At 38.7% G+C, this 25,161-nt stretch overlaps 1 protein-coding gene across 2 annotated transcripts; it reads right to left on the bottom strand.

The window, feature by feature from the left end:
- Positions 1 to 24,955, bottom strand: TSNAX (translin associated factor X). 2 transcript variants are annotated; one of them, XM_026845331.1, is made up of 6 exons: positions 24,758 to 24,955; positions 23,203 to 23,310; positions 19,875 to 19,989; positions 18,130 to 18,260; positions 3,464 to 3,591; positions 1 to 1,820 (listed from the first exon to the last, which is right to left on the bottom strand). In XM_026845331.1, exons 1-6 carry the CDS (start codon positions 24,828 to 24,830, stop codon positions 1,446 to 1,448), a joined length of 930 nt encoding a protein of 309 aa, XP_026701132.1. In that variant the 5' UTR covers positions 24,831 to 24,955; the 3' UTR covers positions 1 to 1,445. The 2 variants fall into 2 exon arrangements, with proteins under 2 accessions (XP_026701132.1, XP_026701133.1); XM_026845332.1 differs by lacking the exons at positions 23,203 to 23,310; positions 24,758 to 24,955 and having other exon boundaries at positions 18,130 to 18,606; positions 19,875 to 19,985.
- Between the last annotated feature and the right edge of the window lie 206 nt (positions 24,956 to 25,161).

Below are 25,161 nucleotides of genomic sequence, written 5' to 3'. Positions count from 1 at the left end.
TGCTTTTCAGAATTTATTGTAAAAAATAGTATTAAACAATAGGAAAAAAGCCACTCCTTGTTCAACCCACCACATATTGCTTTATGTGGAAACAATGGAAAAATGTGACATAGATGTATTTACCCTTTCCTATCCATATGACAGATGATCCCAGCTACTCAGGACATGCTCATGGGAAAAACATTGGCACTATCACAGCATATGGAAGTGGAAATAAAAAACATGTAATATTTTGAGTTGCAGCTGGGACGCCTATTTCCTGGAGTCTAAAGATCATGTTGTTTTATCTGTTTTCCTTTAGCATAATGTACATTATCAGACTTTTATAACTTCAGACACCAGCAGAAAGCCCTGATTTTTTGCCAATGGTGACATACCCACCTCAAAGATAAATGTGGAAGTCAGAATGTCTGCCTTATTTCTTTTTGCAATTTCCTTTCCATAGGAACATGCACATGATATAGTTCCTGCTAACAGATATTTAAAGCTTGGCTAGCCCTTTTTCACGTGTAACAGTTCAACCGCACTGGAGGTCCTCAGGGCAGCACAAACAATGGAGAACATATTTCTAACACCTCACCGCATTTGTTTTGGCCAAAACCTGCTTGTCCTAACACCAAATTATTCATGTTAAACATACTTGGTAGGTCTTCTATTTTTGTCTACAAACAGAAAGATGTGAGATTCTGCATTAAACTGCATTGCAAAAAATGTAAACTAATACATTCCACAATTCATTTTTTTGGTGGATTTTCTAGCTCATTTCAAAACTGTGAAGTACCAATGTTAGCTTTAACAGAGCTCAATTCAAACAGAGCCCTAAAATAATGAGTGCACAGTAGTATTTACCTGGTGCAAATAGCTTCATTAACAACTGGTGAAAAGTTGACTTAGCTTCAGTTCCATGCTCAAAAGCATTAAACAGAGGTAACTTTAGTTACATGGCAACTTTGAGACCACCTCAGTTTCAAGTCAAAGGGTGAACTTACACATTGTTTTAGGTGTGACATTAGTACAGAATCCAAACACTCAGAAAACAGGTCAGCAAAAACCTATGGACAATGCTAAGTAACAGTACCTAACCCATTTTTTTTCCACTGCTGTGCTTGCTGAAAACTGATAGCAACCACAACAGTTCGAGGTGACTCACACATCTGACAGTCACTGGTGTAGAGGACAGTGGAAATTTTGGTCATTCTGAAAGCAGATACAATGGAGCAATACGGGAAATTCCATACCAAGAGGACAAAGTCAAACATGCGTTCTCTTGCACATCATAAAAAGTAATTTTGGTTACAAATTACCACTGCAAACAATCTTCTCATAGATAAAACTAAAATTGTCTCTACCTAAAAAGCTTTGAGAAGGGTCAAAACCCCACAAACCATAACTAGAAATCTTTTTCTAAGTCCTCTTTCCTTCTGAGTTGTAACAATCTCCTTATTTTAAGAAAGGCCCTCCTCTTGGTCAATCAATTCCGTTTTGGTGGAGAACACATCAGCCAGCATGTGCTTTGGAATTTCAGATCCCCGTACTTTTAATGTGTAGCAGGCATTCTCTACTTTTGCCAGGCTCTGTTTCAAGGTATACAGCTTCTTAGATACTTCGTAAGGTCCAGTGTTGCCAATGAAAGTAAACCCATCATAAATCTGACGTAAGAACTGGCTCAGTTCAAAAGGCGTGTCTATGTCACCATTTCCAACGCTGCCGATGCACAGCCGCATCAGCTCTCCAGTTAGATCAGCCACTCCCAGCAGGTAATCTACAGGTGTTACCTTCAGGCTCCAAGTGTGTGGTGGTTTATCATGGGAATTGGAGGTCTGAGGACAGAACAGAACAAAGTTCAGTACAGAGAACAACGAAAAGCAGTTTATAATGGTTCAAATACACACTAACTTATTTAACATAACTGGTAATTAAAAACATTTGGGAAAATTAAATTGCATGGCACTTCCACACAGTCTGATTTCAGAAGTACTAATCTCCTTCAGACATACCAGAAGGTATGAAAACATCATTTCCACTTGAGATGTGATTTCCATTCTAGCAAAGCATGACAAACATGCCCTAATTCTACCATCTCTATTTACAACATTTATTTGCAGTTGCCTTTTAGGCACTCTTGTTTAGGCTGACAGATCTCAGCCTAAAAGATTTAAATTTTCCCTAAATGGTCTGTCCAAAGCTACCAAAGCAATCAAGAATCCAAAATAATCTGCATTATGAAAACAAATTGTGATTTTGTACTAGCATCTGGAGTTTTCTACAAGAAGCTGATGTGTATAGTGTTCTCAGGTGCATTTGATATCAACTGCACTCATTAAAATAGCTTAAAAAATACTTCATGAAGAAAACTCATCACAAAGTTTCTCTTATATCCAAGTTTCCAATACTTTTTTATTGCCATAATATTGGTAACGTGGAAGACAAGACAGGTTTCTTCCTGTTCCCTTGCTCCCATAACATGCTATCCACCTGAATTCACAAATCTGGTCAGATGTGTATGCAGGGGTTAACAGCTTTACAGCTTGTTAACACAGGTGTGCCACAATGGGTTTGCCTCTGGTAAGAACAAATGAACTTAAGCTAAAAACTTGGCTTCTTTGCAAATATCTTACAAAGAGAATGAAGAAAGAATAAGAAGTGCTTTACAGAAGAATCTCTTCAATGGAAGCAGACTCAGGAATTCATCTAAAGCAGCAGTGCTGTGCATTACTGTACGCTGCACGTGCACTGCATGTGCATTTCTGTACATTACTACAAAATCACCTTTTGTCCCCTGTCAACAATCAACTGTACCCAGTTCACTGTGGTCGGTGGCAGCAGTTTGTCCCTATGGAAAAATTTCTATTTAGGACAGGGTAGGAGTATGGGCAAGTCAGGAAACAGCAGATATGGTATTAGGGCCAAGGTATGATGGAACACAAGATTGTCCTGAGGGGAAGCATCAAGATCAACTCCAGGAAAGTTACCAATGACCAAGCTAAGACATACACCGTGCATTTTAACAGAAGCTGAATACAGTGCCTCCTGTGTCTAGTTCAGCACCAGCAGTAAGACTTCATTCATGGAGTTCATGCTGCCTCAAATTGGTTTGTCTCCCCCAACTTCTGTGACATCACTATACACCGTTAGGCCTTAGAGGCAGTCCCAGCCATAAAAAAACCCTCCTCTACATTTGTTTGCTAGTACTTCACTATCCTGGATCTTTCCCCCTACCAGAAGTAGTTCAGTTTGCTCTGAATAAAAAGGATATAAAATTTATAAACTTGTACCCCAAGGATTTAGTTTACTACTTGTCAGAATGAAAAGCATGTTTTGAACAAGTGAGTCAAAGTCCATATGTATATCTAATACCATTCCACTAACTGGCCTTGTTTAATCAGATGACAAAAGGTGACTAAGCCTACTCATTGCATTTCCATCCCAGAAAGATGTTTGTCACATAAGAAAAATTTTTTACCATGTTTGTTGTTTCTTCTCTGTCTTCTGCTGCAAATACTAGTTGTTTGTTGATCTCTTCAACACTAATTAAAGATCGTGTCTTGATAAAATACTGAAATGAGACTGCCTCAATGTATTCTTGAAGTCCTGCAGAAACAGATGAATTAAGCTAATGTTTCAAACTTTACAGCAATGATCCATGCTCACAATTATTTATTTTTTTAAGAAATCATGAGAATACTTTAAGGTTACTAGCAAAAAGTGATAACTAAAATAATTCAGAAATAACACTGAAACATAATCTAACATAGCACACTTCTGAAGTACAAAAACCAGACCAAGAACACAGCAGATAAACATTTTCCAGATTTTACTCCAACATGACCCAGCAATTTTACCCCAATATGACTCACAGCCCAAGCAGCCAACCATGTCCTGGGCTGCATCAAAAGCAGCGTGACCAGCAAGTCAAGGGAGGTGATTCTCCCCCTCTACTCTGCTCTAGTAAGACCCCCACCTGCAGTGCTGTGTCTAGCTCTGGAGTCCTCAGCACAGGAAAGACATGGACCTGCTCAAGCAGGTCCAGAGGAGGCCACAAAAATTATCAGAGGGCTGGAGTACCTCTCCTATGAGGACAGGCCGAGAGAGTTGGGGTTGTTCAGCCTGGAGAAGAGAAGGCTTCAGCGAGACCTTATAGCAGCCTCCCAGTACTTAAAGGGGGCTTACAAGAAAGATGGGGACACTTTAGTAGGGCCTGTTGCAACGGGACAAAGGCCAATGCTCTTAAACTGAAAGAGGATAGATTTAGACCAGATATAAGGAAGACATTTTTTAAAAATGAGGGCAGCAAAACACTCAAACAGGTTGCCCAGAGAAGCTGTGGCTGCCCCCTCCCTGGCAGTGTTCAGGCCAGGCTGGACGGGGCTTTGAGCAACCTGGTCTAGTGGAAGGTGTCCCTGCCCACAGCAGGGGGGTTGGAACTAGATCTTTTAAGGTCCCTTCCAACCCAAACCATTCTATGGCAATGAGAGTTTTTCAAAATCAGCATTTGTATGTTGGAGCACACAGATTACTATTTCATGAGTCCACAAAGACACAATGCAGAGAAGAAGATTGCAGATAAATCAAAAGCAAGGCTGCTCACCTACAGAAAAAAAAAAAACAAAAACAAAAACTCCCATTGTTTCATCTTACTAGCAACAGGAGACACTTGTTTAAAACTGAGTTTCCCACTTCACTATTTTGTGGGAATTCTTGAACAGGCTCCTTAAAAGAGGCAGGTTTGGCTAAATTCATGTTCACGACAAAGCATCTGTTGTTACAAATCACTCCAGACAAAAACAAACAAACAAACAAACAGAGGCAAGCACACACACACACACAAAAAAAAAAAAAGGCAGGGCTGTGATCTCCAATAAGAGCAACGACAGCTCTGCCCAGAACTTACAGTCTAAAAACAAGACATGAAGGGCAACAAAAGGATTTGCTGTGTTGGCAAGGAAATAAAAGACCGGATAACAAATCTAGTTTGTACCAGATTTATATGCCATCTGCAGCCACCTGCCACAATTACCTCTCACTACCTACTTAGCAGATGATGATTTTCTGTATGCATTATAGCAAAGGTGAGATCTAAAAAAGAGCTTGGATGTTCAGACAGCAACTTCACAGCTTCTGTCAGTTTTTCCTTACATGCAGAAACCAGATTTGGGGAAAGCATGTGGGAAAAGTTCATACACAGAAAAGCTGAAATTGGCACCATCAGTGGAAAAATAGCAGAAACAAACCTGGAACAAACCACCATGGCAGGACTAAGGTAAAAGAAGTTTTGAAGATAAAACCAATGCATGTGTATATCTGACCTATGGACGAGAAAGCACCAAAGGAGGGCATTAAAGGAACAGACTGTAACACGACAGAGATGACTCTAGCAGAGCCATTCTGAATCATTTTAAGGGTTTCATTTCAAGAGAAGTAAAAAGGTGACACTGCCACATCATGCTGCAAGACAGCCAGGATTAGACAATAGTTTTGCCGGTGCATAAAGTGAGAAAATGTGGAGGTACCCAAGGGTACCAGAAGTAGAATCCTAGTTCCGTTAGAATCATCTCAAAATTCTCAACTGACCTCTACAGGGCCAGGACCTCAACCTACAAAGATATGCAGGAAGCAGCAAATTTATACTTCGCCTGTATCAAAGAAAAAGTCTAAATCAAAAAAGAACATAGAATTGAACAACAGATGAGGGTGGAAATGCCCCCAAAAAACTAGAGGTAACCTCAAGGATAAATTCAATTGTAGGTGACTTTCCACATTACAACCACAAAGGCATGATGAGTGACCTTCATTTTTTCTTTTTAAATGTGTATTTGCAAGGTGAGCAGAGGCAATTCAGAATGACAATTAAGCCTGTACCCTTTATGCTTCCGTACAGCAGCAATGGGAAAAGCAGAATAAACATCCAGCAACCAAAGCTACGCTCAGCACAAGCTGTTCACGGATCAGAACACACAGGGAGCTGCAAGGCCAATTAAATACAATAATTTAATCAACTGAATTTGGGTAAAGCATTCTGGCCAAAAGCAATAGAAAAATACTAGATAAAAGGATCTTCTAAGATAAATAACATCAAAACTTGCAGAGAGGTAGATTTCATCACCCCTTCTTTTCCTGCCTTACCCTCTGATGTAACACAGCCAGTAATCCATTACGAAATTTTGGCTTTTTCTGTAGATAAGCTGTAAGCTACCAGATACAGCAGCACTCAATATGACATCTCTTAGAATCTCTCTCTGCTATCTGTGGAGAAAACTATCAAATATAAAGAATCAACTTGGCATTTTCCCAAGTTCTCAGAGAGATCAAATCAGCTTTCAAACTTTTCTGGTAATCAGTTTTCTAGATCCATCATAACTTCCAGTTTCAGTTCACTCCACTTTACTGCTTCACACATGTTTTGTCCTTTTCCAGGTTAAGTGTTTGGCTCTGCAGTTCATATATTTTTATTCTTTTTTTTTATACAGACATACTTATATGCATGTATACACACTCGCATTTTTACTTCCTCTCATCGTCCCACCCTAGCTGACATGTCCCACTCTTCTCCTCGCTTCTTCTGTTTAATGCCACCATATGAATGTTGCACACACAGTCTGGTTTGTTATTTAGTGTCACCTTTTCACAATCCGTCTCCTACTATTTACAAGTAAGCCTTACAAAACCTCATTTAAAGTCGTTACTATTATAAATAGACTGGTAACAAATCCTGGTAACAACTACTTTGCAAAAAATACTCAAATTTGACTTTTTTTTTTGTTCCTTTTTTAAGTCCTTCTTCCAGAAGTTGCTACAACATGACACTTCCATGACCCAAGACCTTGAAATAAGGTGTTTCCACCTGCAGATAGAAGGATGTTTAAACATGTTATATTTTAGCTTAATGGTAGGACATCCGCTATTTTGAGCAAACGATCCCCAAGGTGAAAAACCCCATCCCATTTCACTACACCATCCAACAATACCTTTCCCCTTATGCTCTTGTTTTGGACTTATTCCAAAATTGGCTTATTTACAGACTGAGCTGCCAGTAAAGGAATAGTTTGTAGCACTGCCTTTTTTGTAGGGTTTTTTTTTCCTAGCACACCAACAGAAAATCCCAGTTAAAAGCATTGTATTATTTCTACTAGCAATTCTTAAAATTACAGATGTAAGGTAAAAAAATGCTTAAGTATTTTTGATATGTTATTACAGTTACTCTATATAAATAGCTTGTACTAGTGATAAGTTCCAGTCACCCAGTATAACAGCTTCCTTCTAAATTTTGAAATTTTATTTTCTACATAAGAACTAGAAAGTTACCCTGAGATACCTTCTAAGCACATATTATCTATAAAGGAGGAGATTTGTGCCTGAATGTTTGTGCATTTTTTTTGCCAGCTGTATCAGCTGATGTTCAAGACTTGTCTACATATGCAAGCAGAAACTTAGCAAGAAATCAGGTTTCTTCAAAAAAACAAGTCATGGGAGCACTCAAAGAGTCAAATGAATGCAAAAGGGGTAGGAAAAAATAGTTCTGTTTAAAAAAAATGAGTAAAGAATATTAATTACTTGGTTGCAGGACTCAGGGTAAACAAAATCCAGTTCCACCTGAGATGTACATGCATGCATGAAAGCTTTAACCCAGAATGACCAAAGAGGTGAAAGTTTCCTCCTAAACTTGTTTACTTCACTTTCTCCTTTAAGTATCTGTTCAACAGTTTAAAAATGGGTTAAAATGGATTTCATGCCTCTTCAGTTCTTAAGGTTAGCAATGCCAGTGCTACCTGCTATTTTCCCAAACAAGCTGCTGCTTCTCCCTATTTCTTCTCAAACTCATTTTCCTTCTATCCCTTTGTCCTCTTTCTCTCCTCTTTCTTTCTCTGTATCTTTTTATTCACAGAGCAGTGTGTGCTGATGGTTGGGGACACAAGCACATGACAGCCTGTGTTCTCTTACCCAGTTCCTCCCCTAAACCCTGCATCAGGAATCCCAGGCCCACAGCAGCCACTAGAAAGATAGTAAGAAAATATACACAGCAAGTTTCTTCTAGGATCACTATATGAAAGGTGGGGCATGAAATCACAGGGCAAGTCATGTGAAACTACCCACTTGCAAATTCATTACAAAATCAAACCAGCACAGCCACAGATCTATCTTATCATCATGTTTAGGCTGGCAAGTTATAGTCTCCTTAAAAACAAACAAACAAACAAAACCAACCACAACCCCACACAACGCAGAAAAAAATAAGTGTTATATTCTTGTGTAAATCCCAAACACAAAAATCAAAGTTAAACTGAAGGGCCCTTACTGATAACCTCTGCAGAATATTGGGAGGATGGAAGACTTAAAGAACCCACTTCTACAAGCATATTGATCACTGAAGGGGAGAACTGGTGAAATAAGCAAATAATTAACGAGGTACATCAATTGAAACAAGTACAAGCAATAAATTTAAAAGTATTAATACACAAATTATTTTGCCTCAGAGTCAGTGTACTATTAGGAAGAAACTGACAATTCATACCTCAGTCTTCTTCATTTAAGTTCTCTGCAGATTTGGCAATGATTCCTTAGATTCACAGGTCTCTTTCCACACATAAGTGACAAAAACTTAAGTAATTAAACTGAGGCCGTGAAACAATTCAACTGCTTTGTTGATTGTGTGCATGAAGTCAAAGGTTAATTTTATAAGAGTACACTGAAAGAGCATAAAGCCAGCTATCCTCTGAGACATGTGGACATCCTGTTGTGAAAATGTCTTAAAAGAGTAATTCTAACAGGGATGGATTTTATAAAATGGGACTAAACAAATACAAATGGAAGCACTAGAACAAATGTCCATAAAAGCTTATAAATCTGGGAGAAAAAAAAAACTGGTTCTAGTCACTGAGTAATACTTCAAAAGCTGAATCATTATGACAGATAAGGCTGTAAGTAGTCTGAATTTTTAAGGGAACTGGATAGAGAAAAACCACAACTAAGTCCACATCCACATAAACAAACTGCTCCATGTTATCAATCCAGTTTTGAAATTATTTTAGTATCAGTACAAACCCAGATGTGAATATTTGTCAGCAAGACTTATTTTTAACACCCTTGAACTGATTACAAATGGAATATAAATAAAGAATGTATATTACATCTAGCAGTGATTTGTCTAAACCAGTTTAATACTGTATCAGTAATTAAACCAATGCAAATTTCTCATATTGAGCCCTGAATGCTTTGTTGATGAGTCAATTGCTACTCGACACATCTATGACCACCAAGTTCTGTTCCCTTCTAGCTGCATGTGATATTTCAGATACTGAAGTGTTAATATTGTTTGCACTTTGTTTAAAGCTGAATACACACCAACTTTAGGAAAAATGTAATCCTGAGGTTAGCCTGTTTTCCCAGTAACTACACAAACAAATATAGGTTCCCTATTTAATAGGCACAGGTGCCTGTGAGAGTTAAATTATTTCCCTGAACAGGCATAAAACCCCTGCAGAGAACTGCAAAGAATATTTAAATCTCTCATTGCAGAGAACAGTTTAATCAAGCCTCTTTCTTATTAGAAATGTGTACATATGACAAATGCTACGTTTCTTGCACATATCTCATCACGCATGAAAAATTCACAAGCTTTCATTTCGCTCCTAGTTGAAGACCTGAGGGATGTACCAGGGTTACTTTTGTAACCATGTCTTTTGTTCTGACGGGTTTGTTTTGTTTATTCCCAAAAAAATGTAGTAATTCTGAAGAGCAGCCTATGTTCTACAAGTTCTAAAAAAAAAAAAAAAACAACAAAACCAAACAGAAAACCCCCAAACTATTCCTGTGACAAGTAGTCTTCTTGTAACTACCTCCAATTGCCTTCATCGTTGACACAGACGTTTAAAAGTCAGTCAGACAGCAAATTTTACACTATGTAACAGCCTTGAAGGCAAGGGTTCAAGACACCAAAGAAAGGAAGGTCTGACCCAGCCAGGATGTTCAATGATCTAAGAAGAAAGAGCACCTAAGACAACACAGCTTCTTCAGTTCAAACCTCAGTGAATGTTCTCAAGATGATGATGTTTCCATGCAACAGCCCCAACTCACTAGCATGTAAGAAATACCAATGGTGGCCATTTATCCTCATGAATGGTGATATGGTAAGGAAGGTACATCACCACTCACCAACTTCTATTTCTCACCACATGACTGCAAAACGAAAACCTAATCATGATATGCTATACTATTTGTTTACTGGAATGAAGCTCCTCCGTGACACATTCTGCTGTGTGGTTTTAAACAAACAAAATAGGTACACAGATTTTTTCTCTTGGTCTTCTCTCAGGTTCCACCTGCACTTGGTTCCTGTAAAGGCTGAAGGGCTCTGGTTTGTGAATGACTGCTTTTAACAGCTGCAGAGTTGAAAAAATTCCTGAGCCAGAGCACAAGGTTTCCTCCATTTGCTAGCTATGAAACTGAATTAAAAGACAAACAACATCACCAGATTTAGATTGTCATGTAAATAACTGCAATATTTGCCATAATAGTACCACAGGACTTTAAGACAGTTAGGTCTTAAGTTAGAAGCAGGAAAGGACAATCTTGCTTTTGCCTGATCCACAGCACACATCTTTAAAAGACTGTATATAGCTTCTCCTAACACACTTATGTTGCCTTCAATGGCTCCTGCTGAATTTATGGCTTATGCTGTACTCAATGGCTCATTCAAGGATCAGCTAATAATCACTGCTCTCATAGTGCATGCCCTGTTTGGTCATGTCTGAATTCACATTCATTTTCCCAAGTTTATTTTGAGTTTTTGCGTATGAACATACAAACCCTGCAGCAGAAAGTAAAAAGTGAGAGGCTGTGCAGTTGCTATTTTTTACTTTCAGTGAAAGAACCTAGAAAAAAAAAGAATGAACCAGAAATAATCAAAGGTAACAAAATTCAACAAGCTGAAAGTATCAAGTTTCAAATCCGACAAAATTCATTGGCACACTTGTTGATGGAAGAACATCAGAGACACAGAAAAATTAACAAAACTAGATCTGATAAATATTAGCTTATTCACTGCAAATTCTGTTAATTTTCCAGTATAATCAGGAAACTTTGTTTCCATTTCTGGCATTTTACCTTTCACCCACAACAGCAAAGAGATTAACTTTAATTCTTCAGTCACATCCTGTTCCTGTGTTGCTGTTTTCCCACCATCTTGCAGAAACCTGATTGCTTCCTTCATGGATAGATTTTTCTTTCAAGTTTTAGGTGTATTCAAACTTCTTCCTGGGTGAGATGTTTACAATTCGTGACACCTTCCTCATGCAGTAAAAAGCTTTTCCTTTGTATCGCCAACCTATGATTAAATATGCCACCTATTTTTATTACAGTTTTTAAGCTTTCCTAAGAAGAAAAAAAATGTCCTACTTCTACTGTTCCTGATGTGCAGAATAGTTCTTTACCTTGGTATTATTTCAGAAATACCTAGGTGTCTACAAAGATAGCTAGCACAGCTTGAGTATGAGATGTTCTTTCCACGAGTGAAGGAGTTAAGAACAAAAAAAAAAAACAGGTAACAGAAAGCATGACATAGATGGTTCCTTTAGTTTGTGTTCTAATGCAAATCCTTCATACAATACCAAAACCCCCCAAATTACTTAAATAATCAGTAACTTAAATCTGGCCTGCTTGGATGGACCTCACTCATCTCCACAGCATTTCTTACAGCGTCATGTCTGGTGGTCCTACATACCGCAGTTAAAAAATAGTATTCTAGCACAACTGAAGTATTTCCTTTTCATCCACACAGACTAAACTGACTTTGTCCAATCCAGCAATGCAGTTTGCTGCAGCATGATTACATACCTAAAGTGACTCTAAATGGTATAAGGCAGGAGACAGAAATAAGCTCCATTATATCATTCTCTCAGAACGCAAATAGTGCCTGCACCAGAAAAATTATGTGTTGGACTGCGTCAATGCTGAACTTTTACACAGAATTTCCAGCAGAAGCAGTCAGAGCAATAGTTCTGACAAGGTGCTGACATTTTACAGCCTCGCCATCTAATCCTGTTGAGAGCAAGTGCAGACATGATAAAGAGCTAATGAGCTCCTCTGTGCACACCACTCCACTCACCACTGCTGCTAGCACAGGCACACAGCAGAAGGAAGGGTCAGCCAACAACGCTCTAGTTCCACCTACTATCATCACCCTATGCTGCTCTACTGAAGAAGCCCCAAAAGAATAACGAGCTCTTCATTCTGTATCTTGTCTCATGCACAGCTATCAGCTGTGAAGATAATACCACACCTGTACTTGCTCCAAGCAGAATCTAATAACCGCATTATAAAAACATCAACACATAGTTAAAACTATCACTTCTAGAGGTTTTTCAGTCAAGCTGTCCTATAGAAAATCATCTCAAAAGCCTTACAATTCTCTCACAAGCCCTTTTATTGTTAAGGAACAAAAAATTGAGTGGGTCTTCAAACAGCTACAGATTTCATTTAACAAAATCATGTTTAAAACATACTCCATTCAATCCCACACAGTGCCAACCTATCAAGCGTAACTATCTTGGCCTCTCTTTGCATTACACAAGTTTTGTGTTTATGCAGAATAGATTTAGAACATGCTTAGAATAATTCCATAAATGCTAACATGTTGCAGAGCACCCTCTTTCTCGTCTTTAAGGCTTGTAGAGGTGTTTCCTGTATACAATTAATATTTTTCCTAGTATTTTAGATATTTATATATAAATAAAAATACCCAAACACAGAGATATACATATATAAAATCCTGAAAAAATTCTTCTTCCCCTTCATAAATTCCTACAATTTTTTTTCTTCTCTTGCACAATGTCTCACAACAATTTTAAAGAAACAGTATACATTTCCTCACAGGATATATAAGGTATACACTGCAAAGTGGGGTAAAGGAGCAGGAATTCTATATTACAAATAGTAAAGCTTTAAAAATATCAACAAAGCAGAACATTCTAACATAACAAATGAAGAGCTCTACATTAAAAAAAGACTTCATTATTTCAGTATCTCTTTGTTTGCTTGTTTAATCATCCCCTGGGACAATCTGTACTGTTAAGAAACGTGTAGAAAACAGTCATCAGTTTTTGTTGTTGTTCAATTAGTGCTATACTCAGTGTTTGAGCTCATGCAAGTGTCCTTTGGGGAAACGTCCTGCGTGCCATTAGCACTATTCTTAATGAGGGAAAGCATGAAACTCCTTTAGTGCTCTGCCAGAATTGTTTTATCTTCAAGTCAAAAGAACAACTGCTTGGAGTATCCCCAAAAAAAGCATTTAACAATTACAAGTGGAAAACAATATTCCCAAGCATTATACTCATAGAACTCTTCTATTTATAGGTTAACAGTTATTATACTGAATAAAATATGTATTAGGCAGTTTTATTATGCAGACAGTCATGATTCCCCAGTTAAGTCTGCGACGATGGTTTCCATTATAAGCCCAGTTTCGATCCCTTTTACTCTTTCTGTGAGAGGTAGGGTGGGGAACAGGAGGATGTCTCATGTTTGGTTTCAAGACAAAGGAGAATATTTTTAGGAAGTTTGAGGTTAATTGGACAGGCTGCTTTTGAGATATGGAACATAGGCGTTTCTTCATTCTTTTTTGAAGAAAAAAGCAGTTTAATGGCAATGTTTTTGTTCATAAAAAGCTTTTTAACTAGTTCTCCAGAATTTCTTAAAAGTACAAAATCAGAATTAAAAAACAGGTGAAAAGAAGGTCAAGACTTACAGCTCTAGGAAATACGTAAAGACAAAAGATCTAGCACTTTTCCTAGCTCCATTTATTTTCAAAACATGCAAGCTTTTTCCACTGCAAAAAAAGCGCAAAGCAACAATTAAAGAACACTAGGCTTAAAAAAAAAAACTAAAAGCAACATTCTGAACTCTTATCATTGTTTCCCTCCCAATTACAGTTCTTCATAAACAGTGAGAGTCAGGGGGAATAAAGCATTCTCTCTCACCATTGCTCTTCATCTAACTATTCCCTCATTCTTCGTGTCTCTAGGTTTTCTATCTCAGCATCATAATGCTGACATCAAATATACTCACATCTCTGACACCTCCTTGATCCTAGCTTCAGCATGACCAAGATCTAAAAGCCTTAAGCCTGCATATTAGTTTTTTTGCCATTCCAATGACTCACTGGAGAGCAGAGGATTTAATGAACAAGGTAAGACAAAGCTCTGGCTAAAAGTTCGTAATGCATACTTGTACACACAAGCTCATTTAAACAATGCCTAAAAGCATTCCTTGTCTTCTCAGTGGCACACATATTCTAACACAGCCCTTACAAGACATGCACAATGAGACACCAGCTGACACAAACTCCCCTCACAGAGGAGCAGCATGTTGAAGAGCTTAGAATTTAAGTAGATGCTGTGGATGACCTATAGAAATTGGATGAAGGCAACTTACTTCATCTGGATTTTATATACAGTCTTCTTAATAAGGCAACAACTACCTAATTACATCAACAACGTGGAGATCACAGGGCTGGCCAGCATTATCATAGATTCACAGAATAGTTTGGGTTGGAAGGGACCTTAAAGATCATCTAGTTCCAACCCCCCTGCCATGGGCAGGGACACCTTCCACTAGACCAGGTTGCTCAAAGCCCCGTCCAGCCTGGCCTGAACACTGCCAGGGAGGGGGCAGCCACAGCTTCTCTGGGCAATCTGTTCCAGTGCCTCACCACCATCCCAGTGAAGAATTTCTTCCTTCTATCTAATCTAAATCTACCCTCTTTCAATTTAAAACTGTTACCCCTCATCCTATCACTACACTCCCTGATGAAGAGTCCCTCCCCACCTTTCCTGTAGCCCCCTTTAGGTACTGGAAGGCCGCTATAAGGTCTCCCTGGAGCCTTCTCTTCTCCAGGCTGAACAACCCCAACTCTCTCAGCCTATCCTCACAGGGGAGGTGCTCCAGCCCCCCTGATCATCTTCATGGTCTCCTCTGGACCTGCTTGAGCAGGTCCATGTCCTTCTTACACTGTGGGGCCCAGAGCTGGACACAGTACTGCAGGTAGGGTCTCACAAGAGTGGAGGGGGGAGAATCACCTCACTTGACCCACTGCCCACACTTCTCTTGATGCAGCCCAGGATACAGTAACACAACTGATGAGATTGCACTGACTTGCCACTTACTCATGTCACCTGAAGAGAGGAAAAAGGTAAAAGCACAGCCATTCCCAGATCTAGCTCCAGAAATGCAGTGGGGGGCTGTGTACTTCTATCTTTTAGTTCTGTCCACAAAACTGCAAAGTTCAGGCATTTGTTTGAGAGACTGCACACCTGATTGCTCGAAAGATGGACAGCAGAGTCTGCTTCTCCTCTCCATTATTATTTAGTGTACTAATTAATAACTCTTTGTCATCCTTTCTTCCTACCTAGAAAGGTCAGTAGGATTCACCCTCTTATGTTGTCTTAAAATTGTAGTAAGAAAATTCTTTAATTTTATAACAATCTCACTCCAAGTCCCATGCAAGTGTTATGGATGTGCTGTTATATATATAACTGTGTGTAATTCTGGGCCACACAATTTAAGAAGGATGTTAAGGTCCTGAATGCATCCAGGAGGTCAACAAAGCTGGTGAAAGGGCCGGAGTAATTTCCTATGAGGAGCAGCTAAGGAGTTTGGGCTTGTCTAGCTTGGAGAGGAGGAAGCTGAGGGGAACCTCAATTGCTCTCTGCAGCTTCCTTGGGAGGGGAAGTGGAGAAGGAGGTGCTGACCTCTTCTCCCTGGTATCCTGTGATAGGACACATAGGAATGGTTCAAAGCTGCGTCAGGGGAGGTTTAGACTGGAGAATTTCTTTACCAACAAGACAGTCAAACATTGGAACAGGCCTCCCAGAGAGGTGGCTGATGCCCCAAGCCTGTCAGTGTTGAAGAGGCATTTCGACAACGCCCTTAACATGCTTTAACTTGGTCAGCGCTGAATTGGTCAGGCAGTTGGACCAGGAGATCATTGTAGGTCCTTCCAACCGAAATAGTCTATTTTAAAACCTCTGCAACTATGGATGCATTGAGTCATCATACACATGCAGCAGGCCTCTAACTTTCTATAGTCTATAGTAATTTGGCTGGCTCTACAATGTCAATATTAGTCATTTTTAAGAGGCTAAAATTTAAAACAGTGGGGGAAAGTTTTAGAAACAATGAATTTTTTCTGATAGCATATTTTCAGTTGTTCTCTAAAGAGTTTATTCAGGACCATTTAGATATTAACAGATATTTTTATGCAAGTCAGAAACAGATTATGTAGGAGAACCAGTGTAGCTGACTGTGGATGAGTATTTACCAAATACAAATAGCAAACTTGAATGGAAATTTTTTCATTAAATTCTCTATTTTCAGGTTGCTATGGCTAGCTTAAGTTTACATATCTTTCATATAAAAAAAAAATATCTAACTTTTCAGGTTGGGAAAGATATATTCAAAACCAATAATCTTTTTTTACTCAGAGGAGAGAATCTGGAAGTAGAAACCTAGGTTTGCTCACTTGCTTTATAAGACATGGATACACACAGAAGTTATTGTGCATTAAGTTTCTGTATGTCTGCTATGTAGGCGCACTCTATTACATCTGAGATGAATGCAAGCTAATTCCAGGCAAACTGCCCCTCATTAAAAACAAGAGGTAGGTACGCCTCTGAATTTACCCACACAAAGCCACATACTAAGAAAATAAAGACAATCCATGTGAAGCAGTCGATGCAGGGTAACTGGTTGCACTGTACCAGTTTTGCTCACGTGGCAAGACTGATAGCTTGTATCATGAGGTCTCACAAAGATTCATGAGATAGCAGACCTCAAATGCTGTTGTTCTATAAACAGCATTATATGACTCACATGGGACTACAAACTTCAGGGGTTATTCAGACAAGGTTTACAAGTCTCAATGAAGCTTTCAGAAATTTTTGTTCATAAAACTGAATGCAAAGATTTTCAGCTTTTACAAGCAGAATCCAAACACATTTTCAACATGTCAAGGTACTCATAATACACTTGGACTAGTATTGTTCATAGTTTGAAGTCACCTGTAGTGTCAGAGTTTTGAATTATCTTGCTTTTCATTGTCTCATTACAGTACTAAGCTATAAAAAGCAGCAAGACACAGATTGTCTCTAAGAATAACTACTTCTATTTAATTTGAACAACCCAATGTACCACAGGCAAGAGAACTGAGGAACTGAATTAGAGCCACTGCAGACTAGCATGGCAAGCTCCTTCTGGTTCAGAAGTGCCAAACTGAGTTTTCACTGAAGAGCTGTCTCACTCTTAACAAACTTTTTTTGTAAGACATAAGTACAAGTTAACCTGTGCACCGTTTGTCTCAGATTCCAATATGTTTAAAACAAGATTGATAAACACAAGACACTTTCATGCTGTGATCAAGATGACAAAAAGGCAGCTACATATTTTACTCATGTATTGCCACAAACAGGTCATAACAATTTAGGTAAGATTCAGACTGTCAGCAAAGATTCAGCAAAGAAATATGATTTGACAGCAAGAGTCATGAAAGCACTGGGACACAGTATCTCAAGGATGTTAGTAAAGACTGCTATTTACAGAGAGAAGCAGAAAAGATGTGATTGAAACAGATATAAACTCTGATTTAACGCTTGTAACAGGAGCAGAAGCACATTCTGGGTCTTTAGAAGAAAATACTGATCTAAAAGTTTTAACTCATGAACTTTATAAACTCAAGATGGGATCATTTCACAAGTCAGTCACTCCTGCTCCCCTCCCAGAAATGATAACCCTTCAGGTGGGGTAAATGACTGTATTGCACATACTCCTCTCAGTCAGAGAGGACCAGCCAGTGCATTCATTAGAACTTCTCCCAGCTTCAGTTTAGGTCAGGGTCCAAATTTTTCCAGTTGTAGTCTCCCATTTAAGTCTCTGCTTAACTGCAATGATAAGACGACTGTAGGGAAACAGCCTCTCTAATACCAGAGCCAACTTTACTAACAACAAAGATTAATCTGACTCCTAATTTATAACCATAGAAATGTGACAGAAATGACCTGCAGCATGAAGAGGAACCACTGGTACATAAAGAGAAACTGAGCTTAGTGCAAAATAGCCTACTTCCCCTATTTTAAAATAATTTACCTGGAGATATAGCTCTGTGGAACTGATACATGTCTTCCCCAATCAGTTCTTGGGCAACCTGCTTAATCTTCCGTCGGACAGCATCTAGCTTGACTTCAGATTCATTTAGTATTTCTTCCCCATTGGGAGCACTGCAATCACAAAACAAGAAACTGAAAGAGCACCTTTCAGACCGTGACCAAACAGAAAATGTTACACATTTTCTTTTACTAACCAATACATTTTCAATGGCTTCAGGAAAAAAGCAAAGCTGATATTGGAATGAGTAACAGTTTAACATTGCTATCTGCTGCAGATTCGAAATTCTGTAAATTCCTTACATGAAAATAATCAACAAGCCAAACATAGTTCTGGTAGCATGATGATTATTCCAGATTAGAATTTTAATTATTGCTTAAGTAAGAACAATGAGAAAAATGTGCAAAGGCTTCAGAAGAGTATTCCAGAAAACTAAAGTATTTTTAGAAGTCCTTCAACCTTTAAAAAAGAAAAATCAGTACTTTGCAATATATTACGGTATTGCATAATACAATACATGACCTACATTTTATTTTTTTTTTAAGAAGTAATTATGGTCTATGCTATTCAGGAATAGCTGAAATACCTGATTCACAACCACAATATATACTTGGCATTTAAACTTTAGTTTATCTAATTTCCTTAAAAATTCCCCCACCCCCTAATAAACTACATGGTACATTAGTTTTTAGTCTGTTTAAGGGACTACTGATCAACTGGTCTCAAGAAAGCATTTAAAAACAGATTTCTGAAAGTAAAGCCACAATAACAGCAAAAAGCAAAGGAGGAGGAAATAAAACTACAGCATGGAAAGCTTCCACTCTCACAAGAGCATGAATGTCTTACAAAACAGGAATCTAAAATTTGGAGTAAAGAGGAGTTTTTTGCTGTTGTTCTTTCCTCTACCAGTTCCCAGCTATTCAGCCCCTGCAGTGAGAGTAGCTATTTACAGTCAAGGCAGTTACTAGAATTATCACAATGCCTCCTCGCAGAAAACGATCAAGCTAAAAACAGGGCAACTTCAAAATTCCTATTTGTAACTGTTACTACTACGATAAATTTAAACAGTTACTACTACAGCAGAAATGCATTAACAGATAACAAAAAATAAATTAAAAATAAAAGGAACAGGTAGAGTTGTTATAACTGTAAAATATAAGACCAATGTCTGACACATACAACAAGCATTTTATACAACAGGCTATGCAAAGCTTCACATTTTCCTGTTATTCTTCTACGTTGTCTGTGGCTTCCAAAGATTGTTTGAAGGCTCATGAGATCACATAAAAGCTCAAAACTCCATAAAAAGCCTCTTAGGCTGCAGTATGTATTAGAGTAAACAGAACCCAGGTCACCTCCTCTTTGCATTGATGACCTGCGGTGGGACTGCAAAAAACAAAATGGTGAAATGACTGCAGAGGCAACTAACCTGAAGGAAGGGTGCATGCTCTACCAGCTTGCTGAAAGCTGGAAAGCTCTCATCTGCTGTCACACTCTACTACTCTGATCCCATTTAACACGTCAATAACTGAGAAACCTGAACCAGCATCTTTTAATTCTCTAACTGGAGTGTGCACTCCTTAGCTCACATCCAGCCTAAAGGATGTTTATAGGAAGTTAATTAAATTCCTCTCAACAGATCATTGCAACTATTAATCACAAATACAGAGAACACTACAAGGCAGCTTCTAGTTTTCTGCAAACACTTCCATGCAAGTGTGACTCACCTGGTAAACCTATGGAGCAGAAATATTGTTCTTTTGCTTTCGATAGTTATATCACGACTGAGCTTCACAAGCCGTTCATATTTATCATGCCTGGTGTCAAGTTCCATCTGAAACGCTGCAGAGTCAATCATTACAGTAACAAACATGGTTATCACATGTACATAGTGCAGAAGAGCAGAGAGCCTGTACTACAGTAACTGCTTATGGGCCCCAGCCACACCAGCCTTTTCCCCAGGGTGCCTTTTCTCAGCCTGGGCAGCGCAGCTGCTCCTGCACAGGGCAGGGCTGCAGAGGCCACCACTGCCCACCACCTGCCAGAATTGCAACAGTCATCATTAATAATACTTTTGTTTAATAAGTCAGGTTTAAATATACTTCAACCCTTATGATGATTTAAGGCAACCCAAACAATTTTAAGGTAAAAATACTTGTTTTAACCCGTAAAATCTATTCTGCAATATTGCTGTTTAAGAAACTGACTTAAAGTTTCACCCAAATTCAACAAGATAAATCAAAAAATAAAACCGTAAAATCCCTAAATAATATTCACAGTCTCTAAAAGAAAAACATCAAACAAAAAAAAGGCGTTTGACTAAGGCACATATACTGCTAAAAACACATCATTTAGTAAAAAGAAAGGTTGCATTTCACATCCCAGCTTTGGCCAAAAGTCTAGTAGTTCAATATCCCTAAGAAACAGAAGTGCTAAAGCAAAGTGAGATCGATTACATAAAATAAGATTTCTGACTTACTGATGTAAATTCTGACTACAATGAACACAGAGAAGAGAGGACGTGTATCTGGTTACCACATTCAAATATTATGAATGTTTCACATACCATTAAAAATTGATACACCATTACTCCACTAAGTAAACCATTAATAGATACTTACAAGAAATTCAAAATATTTCCTGCCTAACTGTCTGAAGCGTTAAAGTGTCTGTGTGAGAAGACAGTGAAAATAAGCTAAGAGGTTACATTTTTAAGGGGTCTAGCAAGTGAATATCCTTTAGAAAAGCTTAGCAGTTTGCTAGCAATCAAAGTTTAGATGAAGATACAAAAATAACTGTATTTCTCATCATCTTGATAAAAACTTGGTTCCTCCTATCTTGTTCTGTTCTCCCCAATCTTCATCTGGAACCCTAAAATAAGTCACAAACGCTCCCATCAATCTTTCAAATCTTTCATGTGTCTGATTGCTGTGTCTCTTCAAATTCTGAGAGTCAAGTCCACCACTGAATTATCATCAAGAAACTATTTTCCCTCAGATCACAGTGACAGGAACTTGAGGGAAGGTGACTGGTACTTTCCTTCCTAGGATGCATATATGCAATTTCCAATTACCATTTACAGATTTCATCTACTAGAAAATTCACTATTCTGAAGATCTACAATATCAGCAATGGCCCCAAGCTCTTCTGGACAGTTGTGGCTTTTAGAGTTCTATGTTAGATTTTTAACCTGTTAGGGACTACTAGCAAGAGTCTTGTCACCTAAAGTAAAACACAGACAAAACTGGTAATCTTTAGCCTAAAAGAAAATCTACTGTACTGTTGCCTAAAATTGCAAAGGATTAGAACCCAGAGGATTCCCCAGGATAACACATCAAGACCGCACTGTCACTTCCTCCACACATTCCACTTTAATGTCTAATCTATCACTGAAAGCAAGGACTCATACTCAATTGATTTTGGTGGTCCAGAATCAGACCATTAAAAATTACACTTAATAAATCTTAACCATACAAACCAAGCTAAAAAAGGTATAATGGAATACTCCTTGGTTTTTGATTTTTATTGTAGAAGACAATTTCTCATTCATTTTTTAGAAATCTTTGATGCCAACAGAAAACTATGTCAAGTACAACATTTTTCCAAAGAGATGAAAAAGAGCAAAATGTGTATAATCATTTAATTTCACACACTAAGTTGTTTAGATTCCGGCAACATACATAGAAATAGTGTACCACTCCACCTGACACAGCTTGCTCAACTAGAAGCCATCTGGAGCACACCTTTTCTTAACATTTGTGCCTGACATGGAGACAAAGATCACCAGTGTCTCTGGCACTTACAAGCACTAGTGCAGTACGAAGAGTGGATCATTGAAAAGCTGAAAAAAACATGTCCCTTACATCCTCTCTGAAATTAACCAAATGCTGATGACTGTCTCTCATGTGAAAGGAGCAAAACAAGTGTTGTTTTGAATCTGAATTAATGGGAACCTTATGATAAACTGATATGCCTAAGGATGAAAATTTAAGTTGAAAGTACAATTGCACTACTCAATTCAAGTGCAAGTGTACGTATGTTATTCAGTATAAAAGTTCAGGGGTTAATGTTAATCATCTGCCAGGCTGACTTACATAGAAAAAAGAACTATGCGTTTTAAAGGAAGCAAGGAAATTATACAATGCTGAAGTGACCACCTGTAACAGCCATCCAGCTCTTACTTCTACATCCTCCTTAGCTTCATAAAAAAATAGGTGGGATGGGGAAAATATTGTACCAAGAATTAATCTGTTCCCCACACCACATCTCCTTTTTTCTGTCAAGGCTTCTCATTTCTGAAGCTCAACTTTGCCTTGTTAGGGCTCGTCGAATGAGAAAGTTCAACTAAATTTACTAGAGTTTAAATGTGGTTTTGTGCAAAATCCATAAAAACAATTTGTTGGGAGGGAAGTTTACACTTGCTTATTTAAGAAACCGAAATATAAGCTAATTTTAAAGAGGCACTCAAACTGAAATAAGTATCTACATACAGGTCTGTATTAGTTAGCAAAACTCATATTTTTAAAAAGTGCATGTATAAACAGCTACCGACTCGCAAAGCAATGCATCCAGATTTACACTAAAGTAGCTTAGTCATCTCTGCACCAGAGCTAAGGCCAACAGCTAAAAGACCCTCAGTCTCCCCAGTGGTAGCCATCTCCTCCTCTTGTCACCATGGCTCAGATTTTGCATTACACCTCTACAGATCTTAGTTTCCTGCCATCAAAGGGCCTCATCAGCTCTTCTCTGGCTGAACACTTCTGCAGTTTGCTTAGCATCAGGGTCAGAACAAGTGGGGTCGGCAGGGGCAACAGCAAGTAGGATGAAAAAGGGAGCAAGTCATGAGTTAGGTGGAGCTGTGTGAAATCCCTCTCTCAGGACTTTACTGCACAAAAAGCAAAACACCAAGCTCTAAATGTATGAAGCATGAGTCCAACTAGTTTCATGTTTCTCCCCCGGAGAAAGTTGGTTTATTCCATCACTAAATATTAGTAATTTCCTAACAATTTCTACACCACACATTTTTATAATCTGGCTTTCCAAATGCTTACTTACATTTAAAAGATGTCATCAAAGCTGAAGATGGATTAACATTCTCTTTTTCCTCTCTTCTTTGACCATGTGGAAAATTATCATACTTTCGTTTTCTGAACCCACCCGATCCTATTAATAGGAGATACACACAAAAAAAATATTTAAAAATAGAGTAGTTTTGCCAAAGCATAAGCAGCATCAGAAGCCATCTTCAGAGCATTCCTGACTTTAGCCATACTTTACAGGATAAAATAACTGGATGAACCTCATTACCAACTGACATCATCTTCACATTAGCATGCTACTTTTTCCACCACATGCCTAGTGAAAACTAGAAAAAAATCCTACCAATTTCAATGGATGAGTGTGGTAGGATCCAAAGTCCTTTTTTTTTTTTTTTTTTGTAAGGTCTTCACACCCTTTTATGTTTCCTTTCTGGAAGGGAATTGCTGCATAGAAATCCTTGTGTGGGCAAGGATCTACAGGATCAGACCTTCCCCACCCCACCCCTTTTTTTTTATTTCTTTATTTTAAATATTCAGCTTGACAGCAGTCAATAAAACTACAAGGTTTTAATCACTGCAATTATTTACATTATGGCCCTTCATGGACTACCATTATCCATGTATTCAAGTTAAGCTCCTACAACATAGCATCTTAAGTCCTTACACTCTGCCCATTAACCAGTTTCTTCTCTTTTCACACCGATATAGCTGTTCCCTTCATGTGGCCTTATATGCCTCTTCCTTAAACTCCCTTTTCAACCCCTCACCCAGAACTCAGCTCTTTTGGACTGTGTTTTACTACCGATTTACACTTTTGTCCTTCCTTCACCTAGCACTGACTCATTGTGTCATTCATGTTTTAACCACTCCTCCCTCTCATTAAGGGTAAGCTGTACGCTTTGTGTTCCTAACAGAGGTCAAAATTTGGCAAACTCTTACATACAAGCATACCTTTTTGAATATGTGGAGTTCTCTCAATTTCCTTAAAAGAACAAAAGGAAGCTACTTAAAAGTTACAGACGAACATTGGATTTTAAAATGCTTCCGTTTAATTGTTTATTATCCCAAACCAAAACCAGAAGTGGGCGTAGCTACTTTCTAAAAGAGGAAACTGAAAATCATTTTTTCCTTCTTTTCTGTTAGGACATGAGTTCAGGGTTTTGTTTTTCCTGTAACAGCTGAAAACATTACAAACACAACCCCTGAAATAGTGCAGAGAATTAAACTCTCTGCAGTATTCTGAAAGTTATGAACATCATAACGACCTACAGGAAAAAACAGGCTCTCCTCAAATGTGTGTGTGGGGAGGGTTAGAAATAGAGAGATGAGGTTCCACTAAATAACCAACAACTTGAGTATCAGAAAACCACAGACTGCAATAACAGTAACTTAGCCTTAATTTTAAAAAACATGAATTAAAAAAGCCACCTTCCTTGTTGCAGAGCTTACTTTCTGGCTGAAGGGAGGTGTGTGAGACTGCGCAGGCTAAAATAACACACAAGCCACAAAGCAAATACTGCATTATTGAAAATTCATTACTGCTACAAGCACTTCACAGGCCTAACACATACTCAGCTTCTGGCTGTAGCAACTGTTTTTTTTAACAGCCAAGGATGAACATTCTAAAACTACATTCACAGACATATTTGTAAAGCCCAAGTGAGAAGGCAGCAACACCTCAGAAAAACCGGTCTCTCTCAGCGTGAGGGCAGAGTTCAGTGACAGAGCTGAAGAGAACCACTGGCTCACGCACAGGCTCACGCCCCCGCCCCCTCCTAGCTGCAGGGCCTCCTCACCGCCTTCGCCAGCTCTAACTCCTCACGCCTCTGTCTCCCGCCAGCTCAGGGAGCTGAACCGGCCCCGGAAAGCCCGCACAGCCGTCGGCCCCGGCCAGCTGCGGCTGGACCGCCCCTCGGCTGCGGCAACAAGGCGGCGCATCGGCCGCACGCTCCGAGAGGCGCCCGCCCCTACCCCA

Source organism: Athene cunicularia (genome assembly GCF_003259725.1).
Source record: "Athene cunicularia isolate RWA chromosome 3 unlocalized genomic scaffold, athCun1 chr3_part1, whole genome shotgun sequence".
NCBI classification, from domain to species: domain Eukaryota; kingdom Metazoa; phylum Chordata; class Aves; order Strigiformes; family Strigidae; genus Athene; species Athene cunicularia.
The sequence above is the reverse complement of the archived record's forward strand: the minus strand, read 5'-3'. Positions and strand labels throughout refer to the sequence as shown.

Bases quoted from the DNA above. Each gene is read 5' to 3' on its own strand.
- TSNAX (XM_026845331.1), bottom strand. From the start codon at position 24,830: ATGTCTGTGAATGTAGTTTTAGAATGTTCATCCTTGGCTGTTAAAAAA. The intron at 19,990-23,202 runs GTAAGTAAGCAT...TTGACTCTGCAG, and splicing joins TTTGATGACATCTTTTAAAT to CGTTTCAGATGGAACTTGAC. The intron at 18,261-19,874 runs GTGAGTCACACT...TTGTGATTGCAG, and splicing joins CTGCTCCATAGGTTTACCAG to TGCTCCCAATGGGGAAGAAA.